The sequence below is a fragment of the Phascolarctos cinereus genome, unplaced genomic scaffold, assembly GCF_003287225.1.
Source record: "Phascolarctos cinereus isolate Bilbo 61053 unplaced genomic scaffold, phaCin_HiC Scaffold_5;HRSCAF=322, whole genome shotgun sequence".
Classification (NCBI taxonomy): domain Eukaryota; kingdom Metazoa; phylum Chordata; class Mammalia; order Diprotodontia; family Phascolarctidae; genus Phascolarctos; species Phascolarctos cinereus.
In genome coordinates this window covers 43532253-43553433 of record NW_027555958.1, presented here as the reverse complement: position 1 = coordinate 43553433, position 21181 = coordinate 43532253, and the positions used below count along the sequence as shown (strand labels likewise).

The window sequence follows — 21181 nt, the reverse complement described above, 5'->3', positions numbered from 1 at the left end:
AAGTAAGAAACCAACCAACCAAAAATTACCGCTCCCTCGCCCCGCCCCCGTAGAAACTACGGTGGCTGTGAAGGCGTCGGAGTCTGGGTGGTGGACCAGCTATACAGTTTGTGGAAGAGGGTGCGATAGACACCATGTCCTTCAAGAGGGAGGGGGACGACTGGAGCCAGCTCAATGTGCTCAAGGTGAGAAGGGGGGGTAGTTGTCGCCCCTGAAATTAGGCTCACGCGTTGCCTCGGTAACCCCCCCAAGGGGCGGGGTCATGCGGGGTGGGGGGAAGAAGGAGGAAGGGATCCAAGGAGGGGATGGGGAGGGTAGGAGAAGAGAGGGAGGAGGGGATCCCTCATTCCTCCCCGTAGCCCCCGCGAGACCCAGAACTAGGCTTCACACACGGGACTTTTGCCAAGGCGCAGCCATTTAGAGGGATGCCGTTTCCATCTCCAACGTTTAGTTTGGACTTCTTTGACTTCTTATTGAGAAATCTCATTTATGTTGCAAGATGCAATCGGCCTTGTTACTCACTGCCCTCCTCGGTGCCCCCTGTCTCACTGATTGGAGAAGGGATGGGACAGACATCCCGTTAGACCTCTATTCATTTCCCACCCGCCTGCACTCATTTGGAGCTTCAGAATTCATACCCCTTCTCCTAGTTTTCAGCTTTCTTTTGTGTGTTGTCTACCCCCATGATTAGATTGTAAACTCCTTGAGGGCAAGCACTGGCTTTTTCATATTTGTGTCCCCAGCACTTAGCACAGTGCCTCTTCATATACGTATATTGACTGTTGAGTGACATTTGGGAGCGAGTCACAGACAGCTACTGGAATGTAAAATGTAAAATGTAAAAACATCCAGACCGCTTTTGCCCTACCCCTGTGACTCTACATCCCAGGATTGAGGTAGAAGGCTTCCTCTCCCTCTTCTACTACCCTTGGCCTCCTATTGATAAGGAGTCAAGATATCAGAAGACTTGGAGGGGACAGCTGAGTTGTGGGTGTGGGGAGGCATAGACCAGGTTCCCTGGGGGATAAGCTTTTCCTCCCCTGATCCAGTTGTGGCTTACAGGAAAGCCAAGCATGGTTCAGTGAGAATGATGATTACCTGTACCCCTGAGTCGGGATCTCAGGGCCTTCACCACAAAATGAAGTCGTCCATGGACTGGCACCACCCAACTTCCTTCCCAGGGCTGGCCTTTTGCCTCTTGGTCTCCCCTCCAGTTTTTCCCCTCTCCACCCACTGCCTTGTGCTCAGCACCAGAATTCCTGGTAACAGCCTTGGACCACACCTTGCCTCCTCTTTTTCTAGAAGCGGAGAGTTGGGGATTTGCTGGCCAGTTATATCCCAGAAGATGAGGCATTGATGCTTCGAGACGGACGGTGAGGTCTAGGAGACGTCAGACTTGAGGAGACAGATAAGGAGATGATGAGAAGAAAATGTTGATTCTTGAAGCCTTGGATTCCAGGAGAGAGAGGGACAGTGGTGGGTGATGGGGGGAGGGGATTGGAAGAAGCGCATGCTGGCAAAGGAGTAGGAAGACCTGGGAAGGGAGCAGGGAAGAATAGCCTTGAGGTGACCAAAAGCAAGGGTCCCTGAGCCTATTACAACTCTTTTACCCTCCTTTCCCCTCCAGATTTGCCTGTGCTGTCTGTCCCCACCGGCCTGTATTGGATACACTGACCATGTTGACTGCTCACCGTTCAGGGAAGAGACACTTGGCCAGTAAGGTTAAAAGCATTTAGGAGGTTAAAAGCAGAGCATTAACTTGACAAAGCCTTCCTGAACCATGCTGAATACTTCTTCTCTACCAGGCCTGCAAGATTTCTATGGCAAGAAGCACCAGTGGAAAGAAGAACAGAATCCAAAACAGCAGGAAGCATGGAGAACTGAGAAGACAGGGGACCAGGTAAGTGAGAAAGGGAGGTCTGTCCTAGGTAGAACTCTTGTCCTGGAAGGTTTGAAGTGTCTCATTCCCCCTAGGTCTGAGAGTATTTGTTTACTTCTGCTTCCCCATCAGGCACCTCTGCTGACCCAGACCCGTTTAATCACCCAAAGTGCCCTATGCAGAGCCCCGAATTACAACAGTTGCTGTCGACGGCAGAAGAACAGGTAATTTTGGATAGAAGAGAGAAAGAAACAAGGTGAAACAAGAGGATGAAGCAGGAGAATGGCAGCAATGGTTATAGAAGAGCAAGGAAATTAGAGGAACAGGAAGATGGGTGAGAAAAGGGAAGAATAAAACATGGGGCAATTAATCTAGAAGCATTTGTTACTAGACCATAAAACTCCATGAAGACAGGGATCTTAACTTTCTATCTTCCGACACCTTGCACAGTGGATGCATGATAACCATTAAATGGACACTTTCGATAATAAAAAATGTGAAGACGGGAATATCAAAGAGTCGAGAAGATGGGAAGGAGAAATCTCATGGGTTTCCATGTCAGGAATTGACTTAAATTTTCAAGAATAGGAGCCATTCTCCAAATGATAAATGGTCAAAGGATATGAACTCATAGTAGTAACCCATAGTAAACTTTGGGTATGGATGGGCAGAAAGATTACTAGAAGTTACTTTTGGGATAGGAGGAACAGAAGTAGATAACTCTGGTGTATTAGGAACAAAAGATGACTGGCTCCCTCCCCAACCCTGTAAACCTTTAAAATTCGATTTTATTTTATTTTTCAGTTCCAAATTCTCTCTGTATTACCCTTGTCCACCCATTAAGAGGTCAAGAAAGACAAAAACCATTACAAGTATGTATAGTCATACAAAACAAATTTCCACATTAGTCATGTCCAAAAAAGAGAGAGAAGAAAGTATACCTCAGTCTGCACTCTGAGGTCATTCTCTCTCTCCATCTGGAAAGGGTTAGCATATTTCATCATGAGTCTTTTGGAATTGTGTTTTGTCATCGTATTGATCAGAGTCTTTCATTGCTGATTACCTTTACAGTATTGCAGTTGTTATATAAATTGTTCTCCTGGTTCTGCTCACTTCACTTTATATCAGTTCTTACACATCTTCCCAGGTTTTTCTAAAACCATCCTCATCATTTCTTACAGAATAATATTCTATCACATTCATATACCATAACTTGTTCAACCACTCCCCAATGGATGTGTATCACTTTAGTTTCCAGTTATTTCCCACTACAAAAAAGCTGCAATAAATATTTTTGTGCATGAATTATTTTCCTCTTTCTTTGATTTCTTTGGGCTGTCGACCTAGTAGTAGTAGTATCACTGGGTGAAAAGATATATACCAGAGGCCAGGAACTTGCGGCCCCAAGGCCACGTGGCCTTTTATTAAGGGGATTTAGTGATTTGGAGTGTTTTTTCATATGTCTTAGATTTCTTCCTTTAAAAATTGCCTGTTCATATCCTTTGACCATTTATCATTTGGAGAATGGTTCTTATTCTTGAAAATTTAACTCAATTCCCTATGTATTTTAGAAATGATTCCTTTATGAAAGAAGTTTGCTGGAAAGATTTTCCCCCCAGTTTCCTGCTTTTCTTCCAATTTTAGCTGCTTTGGTTTTGTTTGTACAGAATCTTTTTAATTTTATGTAATCAAAATTACCCATTTTACCTCCTCTTTATCTCTTGTTTGGTCATGAACTCTTCCTCTGTCCATAAATCTGACAGATTATTTCTTCCATGTGCCACTAATTTGCTTATGATATCAGCCTTTATGTCTAAATCATGTGTCCATTTTGAGCGTATTTTGGTATATGAACACCGGAAATTTTGTTCCTTCTACCTCAGACCAGAAGCTCCTTCGCCCTCAGCTCCCCACCTCCCAGCTCGGCCCCCCCAGACTGAGGAACCTTCAGACAAGAAGGCTGGCAGAGCACCTAAGTCTGAGGGTGATATACAGGCCAAAAGGGATTCAGCAGCAGCCCCAACCCCTGTGCCCTTGAGTCCTGCCAGACGAAGAGCATTGGACCATTATCTGATGCTGCGCAGGTCAGTAGCCCACTGTATTGCTACTCTTATTTTCTTCTCTATCACCCTCCTTTTCTCTCTCTTCTTTGAACCTATTTCCTCATTCTGACCAGCCTTTTTTTCTCTGATCTTCTCAGCTCTGGTTGGATCCAGGATGGAAGAGGTCAATGGGTAAAGGATAAGAATGTAGAGTTTGATTCTGATGAAGAAGAACCCCCAGATCTCCCCTTGGATTGATACCCGATCTCCCCACCTATTTCATTTAAATAAATCAGGGAAGATGCTAGGAACCTAACTTCTTTCCTCCTCTGAGGTCTGGCTCTGTGTGCCATACAACTATCTCAGGTCCTTTTAACCCTGCAGGCTGCAGAACTCCCTATACCACACCCGCCCCTTCCAGAGCCATGCCAAGCGTCAGCTGCACCCAGCCGTCTGCCCTATTAATAAAGTATATAGGGCAGGACTCTGCCCTTTGAGTTGTCAGACACCTTCCCTACTTCAACTCCCCTTGCCCCCCCCCCCCCATTTCCACAGGGGCTTTTCCTGCTTTCCAGCAGGGCTTAGCCAAATTCAGGAGGTACTGAAGGAGCCAACACTGAGTGGAAATAAAGAAGAGGATGTGTGTGTTGGGGAAGCTCAGAGGCATAAGGGGACTGGTAAAGGGAGGGATTTCTCCCTCCCCGTAGAGGTAACCTGAGCCTAGAACCTCCTGATCTCCAGGGTATAAATAATCCCCTAGTGAACTGGCAGACACCCTGGGAAGGGGGGGTTGGTGTTTAATGCCAAGATCACCTCCCCATTTTCCCAGTCCCAGGCCAAAGAAAGAGGCAGGTGAAGTGGGCAAAAAGACTTTTATTTACAGGAAGGGGAGATGGGAATTCCAGCATCCAGGGGTCCCAACTTCAAACAATAGGGAAGGACAGCATTATGTCTTCTTCTGCTGCCGACCTGTGGAGGTAGGAGGAGTCAGGAAATGGGTCTATACCCAAGCTCTTGCTTTGAGCCTATTCAGGAGAATAATGTTCCTTCATTTATTATTTCCTCCCCAAGAACCAAATGGAAGGTAGTGTCTTAGGACATCTAACTTCTGTGCTCCTCTGTCCCCTTAATAAAACAGTCATCTGCTCCTAGAATCCATTCTCTGCCTACTCATATTGCCCAGGGATCTGTGTGGAAGTAATGTCACCAGAGAGATGAGGGCAGGCAGGAAGCCCATTTTACAGGCTGGAGAGGGGTGCAGAAGGGAAGAGCTTGCTCGTGTATGAGATCACAGAATAAGGAGGGATAGACAGCCTGTGTGTCCCAATGCAATGGCGAGCCATCTAGAGGAAGCATGTTAGCTGGCTTCCCTGTGAATGATTTATGGAAGGACATGAACTGAAGAGACACCTGGGTTTGGTTCTGTCCAGCTGAAGGGAGTGTCCCCATTGGTGAGATCACAGATCCATCGAAAGTCCACGGGAGGAACCTCACCCACTTCCAGGTTAGCCACTTAGAACCTCCTATGGGCACAGCTTGGTTCCTCCAATTTCTGTTGGAACTTCTCTAGTCAGCCACTTACTGACTTTAATGTTGGAAGGACTAACCCCGAGAGTTCTAAGCCTTGTAACTTCCTCCAACTCAGTGGTCACTTACGTAATTCATTGTTCCGGGTCACTGCTCGAGCTGCCCGAGCCCGAGGTCCTTGCTGTGTGAAATGGTAGCCAAATCGTACTATGGCTGGACAGTGCTCCAGCATGGCGGCCATCTCCATCTCTACAGCATCCCCTGGCCAGTGACGCTGGAAGGGTTGGGAGGAGGGGCGGGTGTCATTGACAAGGAGGGAATAGAGAAGACAGTTTGCCACCCCACCCTGGCCACTGACTATCCCTCCACGGTTACTGTGTCTTTGAGGGGTCAGAGAAGGGTGACTCCAGAGTTAGGGTAGTAAAGGGGCTGTCTTGATTCTCTGCAGAAAGTTCAGGGTTTGGGGAAGAGGGGCTGTCTTGGAAAAGGAAGCTATTAACCTGGTTATCCATCCTTAGTTAGGGTAGTAAAGGGGCTGTCTTGATTCTCTGCAGAAAGTTCAGGGTTTGGGGAAGAGGGGCTGTCTTGGAAAAGGAAGCTATTAACCTGGTTATCCATCCTTAGCTCGGTAAGTGTGGCATTCTCCCGAACGGCCTTTAGCACAGCCATGAACCCTGTACTGCTGATGAAGTTAGACTCAATGTTGAGGCTCTGAAGGCTCTTGTTCTCCCGCAGCATCTCAGCTATAGCCTAAATGACAGGAATATGGGGCTGGGTGAGCAGATGTCACCGGGGATAGGATGACCCAGGAGCCAGTGGGAAACAGGTCTCCAGGGGGGATTTTGAGGGACAATGAAAGCAGAGTGGAGCCGAGCAAGACACAACATGAGAGGAAAGGGGAGCACAGTGTAGTCCATGAGAGAAGGACCTTGTGGAACTTGTAGACTTAGAGCCAGAAGGCACCTTTCAGTGCTGTGAGCTGGGTCACTTCCCAGGCCAGAGAGAAGTAGGACATAGTGGGAGGAGGAGCACTGGACTTGAGGCCTGAGACCTGGGCAATCCCAGGCCACCATTTCAGCTGTAAAATGGGGAGTGGGGGGAGGTTGGACTAGATGATCTATGAGGTCCCTTCCCTCCTAACCATTTGAGCTTGTGATTTCATGTAAGTTTGGGTAATAAGGATGGAAGTCCAGGGGTAGGGTATACTGATGGGCATCCTTGGGGTCCCGGCTGAGGTGAGAGGAGTGTGATTGGGAGTGAATCCCCAGGACTCACATTGGCTACAGGGTCACCACTTCGTGTAGCTACGAGGCTGAAGCTCCGGACATGGGTATTCCCCTTCATCGCCTGGCACAGCTCAATAATTGTGGAGGCTGTGATGTCCTATCAGCAGGAAAGGGGATAATCAGGTTTCTTCCTACAAGGAGGCCTTCCCATTGGAATGCATCATTTTCTCCCCTGGGATGGGACCAAATTCAATACCTGCATATTGTTGAGGTTCACCTCCTCTAGTTCCTGGTCATTGTTCTGAACCCTCTTCAATGTCTCCTCAACATCCGTAGGGTTTGGTGGTTCGTCTGGCACCGGCTTGTATTTGTCAGGCTGCACCACACCTAGAGGGGATGGGGAGGAGGGGGGGAAATCCCCCGTGTTCCCCCATCCTTCATACCACATCCCATTCCCTTTAGCCCTTATGCCCCCGGTCCAGTGAGCCCACCCCTTTGGTTTTTACGCCTCCCCTCAGCACCCACTCACTGGTGATGCCTTCAGTGTTGCAGATTTCTCCACTGCAGATGGCATCGTAGTATTGTTTGTTACTCATCAGTGTGTACATGCCCAGAATGGCTAAGGGATGGCAAAGGGGTATGTGAGTAAAAGGAAGAGTGATACACTCAACCTCCCCCAAATCTTTCCACCAATCATTCTAGGGGCAGAGGAGGGGAAGGAGACGTGGCCTTAGCCCGGCAGGGACTGATGACCCTTCCAAGATGTTTCTTAGCCCTTTGCATACTTGCCCCTGTCCATACTCCATTAATACAGTGTATTCTTCTTTCCCCACATGACCAACCCCTCCCCCCACCTTTGTCGCTGGGATTGCCCACCTGCAATGTCACACATTTCAGCATCTGTGGCCTTGGCCAAAGCCTCCTCCAGCTCAGGTTCCAAAGTGATCTGTTCTTCCACAGGGATTTCCCTCTTAGGTTGGATGAATGGTTTCCCTGGTAGAGGGATGAAAGTCAGCAAAGGGAAACATTTCCAACCCATATCTTTGGTTTCCTGTCTGCCCTCCTTACCCAAGCTCCTCGATTACAGTTTGGTCAGATGACACGCATAGGTCCTATATAGGTGTGGGCATCATAAGATCTGGGTCTCCTATCAGACTGGGTATTATAATACCTAAACCCTGGTTGGTACAGAGGAGTGAGTGCTTAGGGTCTAGACTGTCAAGACACTCGGGACTCTGGGCTGGGACATGGAGCTGAGAGGAAAGATGGCTTTGCTGGGGAAAAGGGGAGAATTGGAGAATAGGATTTCTGGGTCTCTACAGGAAGGAGAGGGAGGAACTCGAGGTCCGATGTTGGGATTCCTCTTCCTCTAACTCCCAGTGGGGTACTACTTCACAGAGCCCGAGAAATATGGAATGGCCAGACAAGGGGCCTTGCAAGTGGGAATGACAGGCATGAGGGAGAGAGAGGGGAAACGGGGAAGTGCCGCTGATACAGAATAAAGTACTAGCAGGGTGGGAGGCCGAGTGCCCCGCTAAGGTTCCTGTACCCTTCTTCTCTCCTGTGAAGGGCACCAGGTCATCTCGCTCCTTAGTCTCCAGGGCCTGCCGTTCCAGGTGCTGCATCAGGGCTTCCCGGTCCAGGGGCCCCGTGGGGCTCTTCTTTGTCTGGTCACGCTGCCTTAGCCCGGCTGGCAGGAGCATGTTCTTGGGAGGGGGTAGGAGTGGGGGAAGTACCAGCTCAGACTCCCCACTCCCAAATCTGGGACACCCTTCGGGTGCCCTGAAGCGTCTTCAGATCCCCCATCTGACCCCCTTGCACCCTTAGGGATTCCCTGACCCCACCTCCCCGTAGTCACAGCCCTGCCCTGAGGACATCCTTCAGGTCCTCACTCTGGACGCTGCCTTCCCATCCGATGTCCTTACTTCGGGGTCCATTTCTTGTAGCTCATAATCCAGCTGCTCCAGCTCCTCAGGGCTCAGGCTTCTCAGGATCTCGTCTTCATCAATGTCCCTATACTTCTCCAGCTCCTTCTGATAGGATGACATGGTGGCCCACAGAGCCTAGGGAATAAGAGGGAATTGTTAGACCAGAGAGGTGCAAGAAGAGGTAATGGGTGAGGTGGAGATCCTTCAGGGAGTGACAAGGATCCCAGGCTAATGGGCGGCCCAGGATGCTTGGGTGGGGTGGGAGGCAGGAAGGATGGGGGACTTGGGCTAAGCATCAGAGATCTTTCCTCTCCTTCCCGGCTTCCCCAGCTTCCACTCACCCCAGATGAGGATCTCTGCAGGAAGAAGTCCTGGCAGCAACCCACACACCCAGCCCACACCCTCACCCGTCAACGCCTCTCCTGCCCCCTCACCCCCAACACAGCTGCCTGGGGTCCCTGCCAACTCTCTTGGGCCCTTGCCTAGTTCCTATGGAAGGAGGGGGTGGAGAGCTTCAGGGAAATTCCTGCTTCCCCCTCTCAATCAATCCAGCTCCCTCCTTAGACTAGGGAGAGCCTAGAGGGCTGAGGGAGTGGGAAGCTCTGGCCAGCTCTTTCTCTGGGCAATAGCAGAAGGCTCGGGGGTGGGCGGGCAAGGGGAGGGTGGGCTGGAACACTCTCAGAACTTTACTTCCAGTGCCTTCCAAACTTCTAAGTCCTAAGAGAGATCTGGGGCTCCAGGCCGGAGGAAACCTGGGGGGACCCCTCCAGGTGCAAGGGCTGAGGAATTACAGAGGCCAGAGGGAAGGTACTGGGTCCCCAGCATTTGTCCCTGCCCTTAAGTGGAAGGTGACACTAGCCCTGTTTGGGGGGGTGAGGGAAGAATGACTTCATGCCTCGTAATCTGGGGTCAGGTTCTTCTAGAAACATTTGGTGGGAGCTTGGGGGGAGGGAAGCACAATCAGTGTGGTGGGGAGACGTACACAGATATATACCCCACACCCAGACACACAAACCGGGACATATACATACACCGAACTCGAAATAGCCACAGTAGTGTAAACCACACAGAACCTCAGTGTCATGTAGACATACAACCTGAGTGACAGTGTTACATACACGCACTCAGCCTCCAACTCCCCATGATTCCCAATAAGAACCGCACTCTCCCACCCCTCCTGGGCTCCCCCAGCCCACCAATCCCGTCAGCCCCCTCCCCTCTCACCTCCCCTTCTGTCGGTCTGTCTGCTCTGCCTGGGCACTGACCGAGCAGCAGGAGGAGCCCTGTGCTGGGGGAGGGGGCAAGGGGAGCAGTGAGCTCAGCATTTTATTATTTTAGTTCTGGCCAGGTGGGGGGTGGGGGTGGGAGATCGCATGTACACCCCCCCTCACACACACCCAGCCCAGCCCCCAGCCCCCCTAGTGGCCAGTGGCAGCCATGGCAGCTTTTTCCATACTCTGCAGAAGAGGAGCGTTCTGGACACCTGAATTCTAGTCCCAGCTGGGTCATCAGCAAATATTTAGACACCACTTATGAGGCGCTGGGCAATGAAGATACAAGAGACATAAGAACAATACAGCCCCTGCCTCAACAAGCCCACAGTCTGGTTGAAAAGATGGACGTGTGCGCGATCTCTTACATTCACTTTTTATGTGTTATGCTGGATCAAAATAATGGTAAGAGACACTTTCACTGTCCATGGCACAAATGTCCCTCTTCCTCCACTCCACAGAAGGCTTATCAGGCAGGAGTTTTCCTATTTTTATTAGATTAGAAAATACAGACAGGACATGGGCAGGTCGCTTGGGGGAAAGAGGGAAGAACGAATAAGGTGTCCGCGATGGGTACGAGGGCGAGAAACGGCTAGAGGGGGGTAGAGAGGCAAGGTCACAAAGAGGCGAGGTCACGAAGGTCCGGAGGACAAAGGAGAGCATCTGAGGACCGGCCGTGCTTTCATTTGATTATGATTTTCTGGCGAAGAGCCCGGGGCCCAGGCCCAGGAAGGGGCTCCGGAGGGGGTGGGCCAGGGCCCAGGGCAGAAGCAGCAGGTGGAAGTCCATGGGCTGTGATGTACTTCTTGTAGGCCTCCCGGATGATCTTGAAGGCTCTGGCTGTGGCATAGGGAATATCTGTGACAGGATCTCGGTACAGGGCTGGACGATGGGTCACGGGACAGACTTCACGCACGGGGATCTTGGGGGGTTTTCCCCTGGGAAAACACTCCTCAAATGTTGCATCATCACTGAAGGTGATGAAAGTACGTGAGCAGCGGGCAGGTGGGATCACTGGCCCCGTTCCAGAGTGAGGAACCACTGTGGAGACCAGAGGCGGTGGCTCAAGCCTGAGGGAGAGAAGAGACAAGAAGACGGCTATGAACAGGAGACAGAAATAGAAAATGACAGGGAAAAAGTAAGCCAGGATGAAGGAAACTCCGCTGGCCTATGGAGGAGAATAGAGGAGAGAGAAGAGGAGAGTGAGAGAGGAGGGGAGATCAGGGAGTGATGCACTGGGGCCCGGGACGCTTCAGGAGAGCCTCTTGCACTCACCCCTCCACGTCCACGTTCTCCTCCTGGGGTCCCGGCTCAGCCAGCAGTGGCACCGTCACGGAGTGGTAAGTGATTACCGGCCCTGGGCATTTGCGCTTCTTGTGAACCTGCTTCTTCTTGTCTGCCTCTAGTCGCTCATAGTTCTCTGGGGGATGGAGGGGAAGAGTCAGGCCCTCCTGCTCCACTGGCCTGTGCACCATCAGTCCTCCCTTCAGGCCATGTCTTCTACCTCCTAAGGCTTCACTCAGGGCCTCCCTCCGTCCCCAACGTGCCACCCCCCAACACTGCATCTTTGTCCAGAGCCTCCTTTTGGTTCCTGGTCCCACAGCCCCAGCTTCACACCTCCCACAGTGCCCGGGCTGTCCGCCCTTGTCTCTCCCTGCTGTGTCCTTTACATCAAATCTCCACCCCTTGTACTTTCAGTTTCCCTCTGCTCTTCCAGCTGCTGGCTCCCATTCTCAGCCTCTCATCTCCCCCAGCCCCCTGGCTGACCAAGGGAACGCAGGTTGAGTTCCTCTGTGATCTTCGCTTCCCTGAGGAGTTCCTCTTGTGTCAGTGGTCGCTCGTAGTGTGGACCCTTTCGGCGCCGTGACTGGCCCTGCCGCTCCTGAACCCGAAGGAATGTCTGACGAGTGTGTTCAGCTGTTGACTGGCGCATGGACTTCCGGCCTAAAGAGAATGAGTGAGAAAGTGGGAAATCTTGCACCTCAGAACCACCTCCTCCAAGAAGCCCACTCAGATCAAAATACTCTCAGCTCCTTCCCCCAAAATAACAAATCCCCAACAAGACTGTTTCCCTTTCATCCACTTGCTAAACCCTGGTTCTGCTACTTCCTACCTAGGAGGCCCTGGACAAATCACTAGACTTGTTGAGACCCAGCTTCCTCATCGGCAAAATGAAGTAGTCGGGCTAGATCGCCTCTGGGGCTCCCTTCTGCTCTAAGTGCTGCAATGCCCATACTCTGGATTAGCCATGACATTCCAGAAGAACTGTGGGACAGATCACCCTGATGTTATAATTTATCGTTAGATTGTTTTCCTACCTCTGTTGTGATGCAGCTATATCAAATAAGGGACCTTCTTTGAGCACAAGGAAACGTAGCCCAGAAGCCTCACGGCCTGGAATTAAACACTGGCTGTATTGAGTCCACAAGTTGGCTGCAAGGCATTTACCTACGCACTCATCTCTTCTCACAAATTAAGCGACAAGCACCCTCCGGGAAGGAACCAAGTCTTTTATTCCCTCTGTACCTAAGAGAGAGCTGCTTTACTCTGTACTCAAGAGGAGGCCTCGTATCAGTGAGCATCTAGGCAACCCTGGGCTTATTTTTTCTTTGTTGTCAACAACGTGGTTCCACCACAATCCTCTAGGTCTAGTTCTGGTTCGGAGGGGTGAATGTTGGGCCAGGCCAGAGCTAAGATGCAGCTTAGCTCTGTACTCCCCACTCACTGTCAAGGCCATCGTCCTGCAGGTCCAAAGGCAGCAGCGTCTTCTCCTCCCGCGCCTTCTGGGAGCTGCCGGCTGGGGTGCTCACTTTCCGAGGCCTCAAGCTCTTGATGGGCTCCTGGGGGCAGGTTGAGATCAGGGACCAGGGGCTGAAGGGACAAGGAGAAGGAGCAAGAACCCAGGGCCTAGAGAAGGGAATCCCGAGACTGAGGGAGTTGGGTTGGAATGGGAAAAACCTCAAAGATTGGTGAGAGACAGCAGGAGTGTACAGAATCTGAGAAAGCTGGTGCCGGGCAGGCCCTCCCCGACCCCAGGGTCCCCACTCCACCTTATAGGCCTTGGTGACTACGCGGCGCTTTCTTCTCGGCTCGTCACCATCCCCGTCACTCGCTGGCTCGTCCCCCTCATCAATGTCAAAATCAGAGTCAACTTCATCCTCTGTGTCTGACTGGTCCCCTTGATATTCGTCATCACCAGATTCCTGGAGGAGGAAGAAGAAAATGAGAATCTGGTTAGCATAGAACACTGTCACTAATGGATCAGGGATATAACTCTCTTCTTCTTCTTCTTCTTCATCAGTGTTGAAGCACTGGGCCTGGAATCAGGAAGACTTGAGTTCAAATCCAGCCTCAAACACTTATTAGCTGGATGACCCTGAGCAAGTCACTTAACCTCTATCTACCTCAAATATGTAAAATGGGGATGATGACAGTACCTACCTCTTGGGGTTGTTGTGAGGATCAAATCAGATAATATCTGTAAAGCACTTAACACAGTGCCTGGCACGTAGTAGGTGCTCTAATCAAGCTAAATGCTATCATCATTATCATTATTATATTAAACTCAGCTAAGTGGTGCAGTGAATAGAGTGCCAGACCTAGGGTCAGGAAGACTTCTCCTCCTGAGTTCAAATCCAGACTCGGACACTTATCAGCTGTGTGGCCCTGGGCAAGTCACTTAACCCTGTTTGCCTCAGTTCCTCATCTGTAAAATGATGTGGATCCAGTATTCCTGCCAAGAAAACTCCAAACGGGGTCACGAGGAGTTGGACGTGACAGAACAACAACAAAACTCCTCCGCCACGAAGGCCCCCACCCCTGCTTCCAACAATAACAACTTTTCATTCTTGTTATTTGTGACTTTGGATAAGTTGAATCTCTCAGAGTCTTGGTTATCTACTCCTTAAAATGTGAATACCAGGTGACAGCTAGGTGGCGCAGTGGATAGAGCACTGGCCCTGGAATCAGGAGGACCCGAGTTCAAATCCAGCCTCAGACACATAACACTTGCTAGCTGTGTGGCCCTGGGCAAGACACTTAACTCCACTGCCTAGCCAAAAAAAAAAAAAAAGAATACTGACACCTACCCTGGCTGCCCCATCTGGTTGTTGTAAGAATTAAATAAAATGATGGCTAGGAATAGGCTTTGGAAATATTAAAGCTCTCCTGGGCTTTATTCTCCATTGGAAAGAATGCTGGCCTTTGAGTCCCAAGCCTCCTTCTTTGCCACGCCTCTTGGCACCTCCCCGAACAAGCTGTTTAGGCTCTCAAAGCTCTAACTTCTTCACCTAGGAAGTGAGTTTGTATGGGATGGCCTAGGAGAGCTCCTTCAGCTCTAAAATTCTGTCCATGTTATGATTTTTCCCTCTTCTAAACTTCCATAGCTATTTGTTCCTTTCTTATGCACTCAGCATATTGTGCCTTGCATTAAAGTTAACTGTATATGTATACACACACATCTCTGACTTTCACCAATGGGCTTTGAACTCCTGGAGAGAGCACATTTTACTTATTTCTCTATGCTCTACAGTACATTGCAGAAGACTGGTATATGATAGCCCTGAAATGTGTGTTGAATGTTCACTATCAACAAACATTTATTAGGCACCTAATATGTACAGGAGAGGAAGAGGAAGAAGCCATGCTCTCATCGTCAATGATTTTACAGTCTGGTTAAGGAGACAGCACGTTATAATAAGAGTTCACAATCATAGAGGCCTTTTTCACAAAGGTTTACAAAGTATTTACACACACCACTTTATCTGATTCTAAAAACAATGCTATGAGGTAGGTAGTACAACTATGCCCACTTTACAAATCAGGAAACTGAGGCTTAGTAAATGTAAGTGATGGTAAGTGGAAGAGCTGAACTTGAACCTGGGTCTGGACCCACAATCCAGGGCTCCTTCTAGTACATCACATTGCCTATGAAAAGAGTATTAATAATGAAAAGTGCATAAGGAAGAGATATGAGCAAAAAGCGCTGTAAGATTTTAGGGCAAGGTACAATCATTAAGGGATGGAGTAATAAGGCATGGCTTCCTTAAAGAGGTGGAACCTGTGTAAGCCTTGAGGGAAAGGTAGTACGTCAAGAAGTAGAGAGGAGGAAAGGGCACGCAGGGTTTAAGGCACAAGGTTGACAAAGATGAAAGAAGGAATAGCTATGGCATAATTATAGGACAAATGATTAGACTAGTCTGACTGAAGGAAAGGATTCATGTAGGGGAAAATAAGGATCAAAAGGTTAAGTTGGAAATACATTATAGAAGGCCTTGAATGCCATCTGGAAGATAACAGGGAACATTTGAAAGTTTTTGACCAGAAAGGGGGTGAGGGTTGGTTGTGTTTTGAGATTAAACTGGTCATGTTTGTAGAGCAGTCTGGAAAGAGATTAGAGTAGAGGCCACTGTGATGATGGGGCAGAAGCTTAAGGTAATTAATGAAGGCCTGGACAAAAGTGGAGGCAGCATGAATGCAAATAAGAACTGGCGGGATTTAACGGCTGATCAGAAATGGGAAGAAAGGAAGAGGTCAAGAATGAGCACAAGGGTTTCTGCCTAAAAAAGTGGGAGAATGATGGTAGGATTGATTGAACAGGAAGTGGGTTCAGAGGAAAGGTTATGAGTTCAATTTCAGACTTATGTCTCCATGGGCTGGTGAGTATCATCAGGGCATAGGTTCAGATGACCTTGGAAAAGTCAGAATTTTTTTAAAGAGTTGGAAGAGAACCTAGAGGTCAGTGGTGCCAAACTCCAATAGAAACAGGGGAGAGCACAATCCCTGCTGGTGCATGTTGACTTAGAAAACCACGTTTTAGCATCATCTATGTTTTACTGTATTTTTATTTATTTTATTCAGTCTTTCCCAATTACATTTTAATTTGGTTTGGGCAGTACTCAAGCATGTTTGACACCTCTGATTTAGACTAATCCTCACCCAATGTTGAAATCCCCTCTAGAATATCCTCAGTATGTTTTAGACTTTTCTAATGATGGGAAACTCACTTCTTCATGAGGCAGGGAATTTTTTTTTTATAACTCTAACTGGTAAAAAAAAAATCTTTCTTATGGGGCATTAAAATTTGCTTCCTGCAACTTCCTAGTTTTTTTCCTCTGGAGCTAAACCCAACAGGTTCAGCCTCTCTTCCATATAATAGATGTTTAAATATCTGAAGGCATATCCTGACTGAAGGAAGATTCTACAGGTTGAACCACCCCTGATTCTTCCCATATTGCTCATGAGATATGGTTTCCAGACCCTTTTCTATCCGTGTTGTGCTTTAATGGACCTACTCCCATTTGTCAATGTCTCTCTTAAATGTGATCCTCAAAATTAAACCCACTACTCCCAATGAAGATTGACTCCTACAGAATGTGGAATGTGGTGGGATTATCGCCTCCTTCTCTCTGGATACTCTGCTTAATGCCACCTAAAATCAAATTAGTTTTTTTGGCAGCCATGTCTCAATGATGATTTGCATTGAGTTTTTAGTGAATGAAATAAGGATAACAACTGGGATAAAGCCCAAGAGTTAGGCTCAAAAATTTAAACTGTACAAGAACAAGATGGGGGGGCAGTGGTTACCTAATAGCTCACTGAAAAAGATTTGGGGGTTTCTGTAAGCTTGAGGCTAGCTATAAGTCAGCAGTGTAATGTGGCACCCAATAACACTGCCACCATTTTAAGGCCACTTGAGAGGCCCACGGTCTGGAACTTAGGAAGTTCCCCAGCCCCCTGCCCTGATCAAAGCAGGTATGTAGTACCATGTTCAGTCACTCGTGTTTCAGAAGGATAACCAACAAGCTGGAAATCACATGTAGACGAGTAACCAGAATGGGGATGAGACTTAAAAATATGCTCTATACGTCAATCAGCTGAAGGAAATAGGATGTTTAGCCTAGAGAAGACTAAGGGAGGATGTGGTAACTAACTTCAAGTACCTGAAAGGCTCTCAAGTGGAAGAGGCCTATTTGGCCCCAAAGGACAGAAACCGGAGCAATGAATGCAACAAACAGAGAAGCAGATTAATGTTAAATGTGAAGAACTATCTCCTAACAACCGGAGCTGTTCTAGAAGTGAGATGTGCTGTATGTAGGGAGAGGTGCTGAGTTCCCCATCACTGGAAGTATTCAATCAGAAGGCTGAGTAAAGCACTTGTCAGGAACACTGTAGAGGGGACTCCCATTTGGGCACAAGTTAGACTAGATGAACTCTGAGATCCCCTTCCGACTCTGTGATTCTTTGAAATCTTCTGGATCTGTTTTAGATGAACTGCTGTTTCATGTGAACGCTCCCATTCTGTACCCATATAGATGAAGTTTTAATCCTAGAGATGTATTTTACACTTATGTCTGTTAAATTCCATGATACATCAACAGGCCCAACATTTTGAACCCTAAGTATGTCGTGCAAAACTTTCTCTTAGCTTAGGGTTATTTACAATTCTGATAAATAAGCTATCTGTGCCTTCATCCACATCTTTGATGAAAAACATAGAACAGCAAGAAACAGAGAACAGAGCCCTACGTGAGAAGATCCATTAACCAAACATTTTTTGGATAAAAGGCTCCAACCACCTACAATTCCACTCAACTGTACTACCATGGAGCTCCCATCTCTTCATCTTGTACATAAGGATATCATTAAGGACTCTGTCACATGCTTCCCAGAAGTCTGGGTTTACCACGGCGACAACATTCCCTTGATAACCTCTTTAAGAGCAAAGAACAAACCAAAAACAGAATGCAAAGAATGCTGAACTTGGGGTCAGATGACCTGAACTTAAATCCAGACTTTTCTGCTTACTACTTATGTAACCCTGAGGAAGTCACAGCTATCTGGCCCTGATTTTCCTTGTACGCACTATGAAAAGATCAGACTATGTGACCTTTACAGTCCTAGATTTATTTAGACCCATCCGGCTCTAAATTTATGATCCTATGAAATGAAGTCAGTCTGGCATAATAATAATAATTGCTAGCCTAGCACTTATGTCGTGCCTACTATGTACCAGGCACTCTGTTAAGGAAGCACTTTACAAATATTATCTCACTGGAGCCTCACAACAACCTGGGGAGGGAGGTGCTTTTAGTATCAGCATCTTACAGATGAGGAATCTGAGGCACATGTTAAGTGACTTGCCCAAGATCACAGAGCTAGTGTGTGAGGCTGCATTCGAACTCAAGTCTTCCTAACTTCTGGCCCAGTGCTCTACCATCTAAGCCACCAGTTGCCTCTTGTTCTTGCTAATTACCATCACCGTTCCCATGTAATTAACATGTGCGCTCTGATCATCCCTTCTCTAATGTTCACAAATGAATTGTTTAATAATCTCCAAACTGCTTAGGGACCCTTCTCGATCTCCTGGTGGATAAGAACACTACTCCTGAAGTCCAAAAGACCCGATGATTGAATCTCACTTCAGACATTTATTAGTTGTATGACTCTGGGAAACAAATTTGTAAAGGAAGTATGCGGCACAATAGATAGAGCTTTGGACTTGGAGTCAGGAAGACTTAAGGTCAAATACTGCCTCAGATATTTACCAACTGTGTGACTCTGGGCAAGTCACTTAACCTCTCTGTGCCTCAGTTTCCCATCTGTAAATAGGGTTGTTGTAGGGATAAAATGAGAGAATATCTGTAAAGTGCTTCATAAATGCTGATTGTTATTTAACCTCTTGGAGCCTCAGTTTCCAGTTTTTTCATCCGTACAATGGAAATAATAGCACCTATCTCATAGGACTTCTGCAGGACTCAAACATTCGTAAAGGGCTTAGGATGGTGTCTCACACATAGTAAGCACCATATAAATGTTAGCTATCATTTAACCTCTTGGAGCTTCAGTTTCCATTTTCCTCATCTGTAAAATGGGATTGATAATAGCACCCATCTCATAGGGCTGATATAGGACTTAAATGAAATATCTGAAAAGGGGTTACTTAGTACAGTTTCTGGCACATAGTTTTTGTTTGTCCTTCTCAAAGAGGACCATGACATCAGGAAGGTGATGTTATGACATGTAAGTGAATTAGATTTAAGTGAGGAAGGGCTGTGCAAAGTCACCAAAGCCTCACTTTCTCCACCGGAGCCATCCAGTCTGGGGCAGATAGGTGGTGCAGAGGATAGAACACTGGCCCTGGAGGCAGGCAGACCCAAGTTCAAATATGACCTCAGATACTTATTATCTGTGTGACCCTGGGCAAGTCACAAGTCCTGATTGCCTCCTTCAAGGAAAAAAGAATCACTGGAATCTCCTGTCACTATATAAATATAAGCAGTATATGAATGTTAGCTACTATAATATTAATAATAATTATGCATATAGAGCTTTGCAATCTTTAAAATTCACTGTAATTTTTCTGGGACTAGATGATGACGATGATGATAGCATTAAGCGCTTTACAAATATTCTCTCATTTTATTCCCCCAAGAACCCTGGGAGATAGGTGCTATTATGAAATAATATTTACAAAGCGCTCCATAAACACTACCGTCGTCGTCATCATCATCATCATCATCATCATCATCATCATCATCATCATCATCATCATCCCCACAGCATTCACAGGAGGAAAGTGAGGCAGACGGAAGTGAAGAGACTTGCCCAGGGCCACACAGGGGAGAATGTCAGAGGCTGCATTGGAACTCAGGCCTAGCCGATGCCTGATGCCCGGGACAGTGAAGGATCCAGAAATACAAGCCTGGCCTTCCCCTTCCGACAACTGCCCCAGCGAAGGGCCCGGAAAGGCGAAGGCTGGGGAGGGTCCCTCAGCCCTCTCTCCCACGCCCCCTCCATCCCAGCTTCCACTTTCAGATCCACCCCGGCCTTTTCAAGCCTTCTGCGCAGCCCCGCCCCCTCCCCGTGCCCCCACTCTTGCCTCTGTAAACCCCCCGTAAGTGGTCTGGTAGAATTCATCTTCCTCCTCTGCCTCCAAGAGCCCAGACAATCGATTCCCTGCAGTCTTCCGAGGTGCTCGGCCCCCAGCCAAGCTCATCCCTCCTCCGGCCCCAGCCGTCACCGGCAGCTGCCCCGAGTTCGCTCGGCGCTCGGCGCTTTCCGCCTGCCCAGCTTCGCCGCCGGAAAGGGGAAATCGTCATAGGCAGAAGCAGCCGAGCGCCGAGGTGAGGATGGAGCTCAGCTCCGGAGCGGCCCCGGCTCACTCACTCCTCGCCCTGCCCTGCTCCTAGCCCCTCCCCTCTCTCTCCATAGCCCGGCCTACTGGCGCGGAGCCTCGACAGCTCCGCCCCCTTCCCTCTAGGGACGCCTACTCCTCCCCCTACCCTCTCAAGCTCTCAGCAGTTTCCAGTAAACTTCTATGTGAAGAGGCAGCTAGGTCTGGGCTCAGTCTGTCCTTGGGTCGTGGCGTTCGAGTTGGAAGGCTGTGTCATTTAACCTCATTTAAAAGAACAGGAACAGTCACCTAGCAAATTAGTGGCAGTTAGGGAGTATAGCTTGGGTCTTCTAATTCCAAGGCTGGAGCTCTGTCTAACACATAGTGCGTCTGCTTTGCCCGTCCTGGTCTTCCTAATCTTCCAAGCTTTCTTCACCTTCAAAAGCAGGGAATCAGATAACCTTCTCAAGGATTGGCTTGTCAACAAAGCTCTTAAAAACGATGTGTGGACTATGTCAAAACGAGGAAATGTTTATGTGAAACAATGTGTTAACAACATAGATAAAAGAAATGAGGATGAAAATAGCACCTATTATAGGACTGGTGTGGGACTCAAGATAATATTTGTAAAGCATTTGGCACAGTGCCAGAAAAAGTAAGCACTGTATAAAAGCTAGCTATTATTATTATAATACATAAGGCACTTTGCAATTTTTTATTTTGTTATAATTCCTCTGGAAATGATGATGATGATGATGATAGCTAGAATTTGTATAGCACTTTAAGATTTGCCATGTACGTATATATGCAGCATATATAAAAACACATGTATGTATATATAACACAATATTACAATAATTAGCTTATTTTAAGTCTTGGGGGCATGCAAAGTCCGTGTGGTTTTCTTCTCTTCAGTTTTAGGGAGAATATTTTAGATGAAAAGTTATATATTCAGTCATAATTGCTCCAAGCTCCTAGGCAAGAAAATTCCTAATATTTAGGCAGAGATTGGACTATTTGCCTAACTCTTCATATATGTACATATGTTAACTATTAATATAGTGTAATATAGTTAATATTTAATAATGTACAGGAATGTTTTACATATACACATATAGTTAACCCATAGCCTCTTTATGATTTAGGCAAAAATCAGTTTGCTAGAAATATGAAGTGCGCAGGCCCTGTTCACAC

The 21181-nt window shown here is 47.8% G+C and overlaps 3 protein-coding genes across 4 annotated transcripts; 1 reads left to right on the top strand and 2 right to left on the bottom strand.

Moving 5' to 3' along the window:
• The first annotated feature begins 19 nt into the window (after positions 1-19).
• On the top strand, positions 20-5075 carry SCNM1 (sodium channel modifier 1). Its single transcript, XM_021004946.2, has 7 exons — positions 20-185; positions 1303-1373; positions 1628-1716; positions 1806-1900; positions 2012-2103; positions 3763-3963; positions 4080-5075. The coding sequence occupies exons 1-7, from the start codon at positions 135-137 to the stop codon at positions 4177-4179; spliced, it is 699 nt and encodes a 232-aa protein (XP_020860605.1). The 5' UTR covers positions 20-134; the 3' UTR covers positions 4180-5075.
• TMOD4 (tropomodulin 4) lies at positions 4777-10252 on the bottom strand. Its single transcript, XM_021004934.2, has 10 exons — positions 9827-10252; positions 8600-8737; positions 8224-8380; positions 7551-7667; positions 7204-7293; positions 6931-7061; positions 6724-6831; positions 6055-6198; positions 5578-5722; positions 4777-4890 (listed from the first exon to the last, which is right to left on the bottom strand). The coding sequence occupies exons 2-10, from the start codon at positions 8720-8722 to the stop codon at positions 4868-4870; spliced, it is 1038 nt and encodes a 345-aa protein (XP_020860593.1). The 5' UTR covers positions 8723-8737; positions 9827-10252; the 3' UTR covers positions 4777-4867.
• Positions 10253-10349: 97 nt separating this feature from the next.
• On the bottom strand, positions 10350-19961 carry VPS72 (vacuolar protein sorting 72 homolog). Of its 2 annotated transcripts, XM_021004922.2 has the most exons (6): positions 19754-19961; positions 12924-13076; positions 12599-12713; positions 11641-11817; positions 11149-11293; positions 10350-10943 (listed from the first exon to the last, which is right to left on the bottom strand). In XM_021004922.2, exons 1-6 carry the CDS (start codon positions 19868-19870, stop codon positions 10556-10558), a joined length of 1095 nt encoding a protein of 364 aa, XP_020860581.1. In that variant the 5' UTR covers positions 19871-19961; the 3' UTR covers positions 10350-10555. The 2 variants fall into 2 exon arrangements, with proteins under 2 accessions (XP_020860581.1, XP_078010997.1); XM_078154871.1 differs by having other exon boundaries at positions 12599-13076; positions 19754-19959.
• Positions 19962-21181: the final 1220 nt, after the last annotated feature.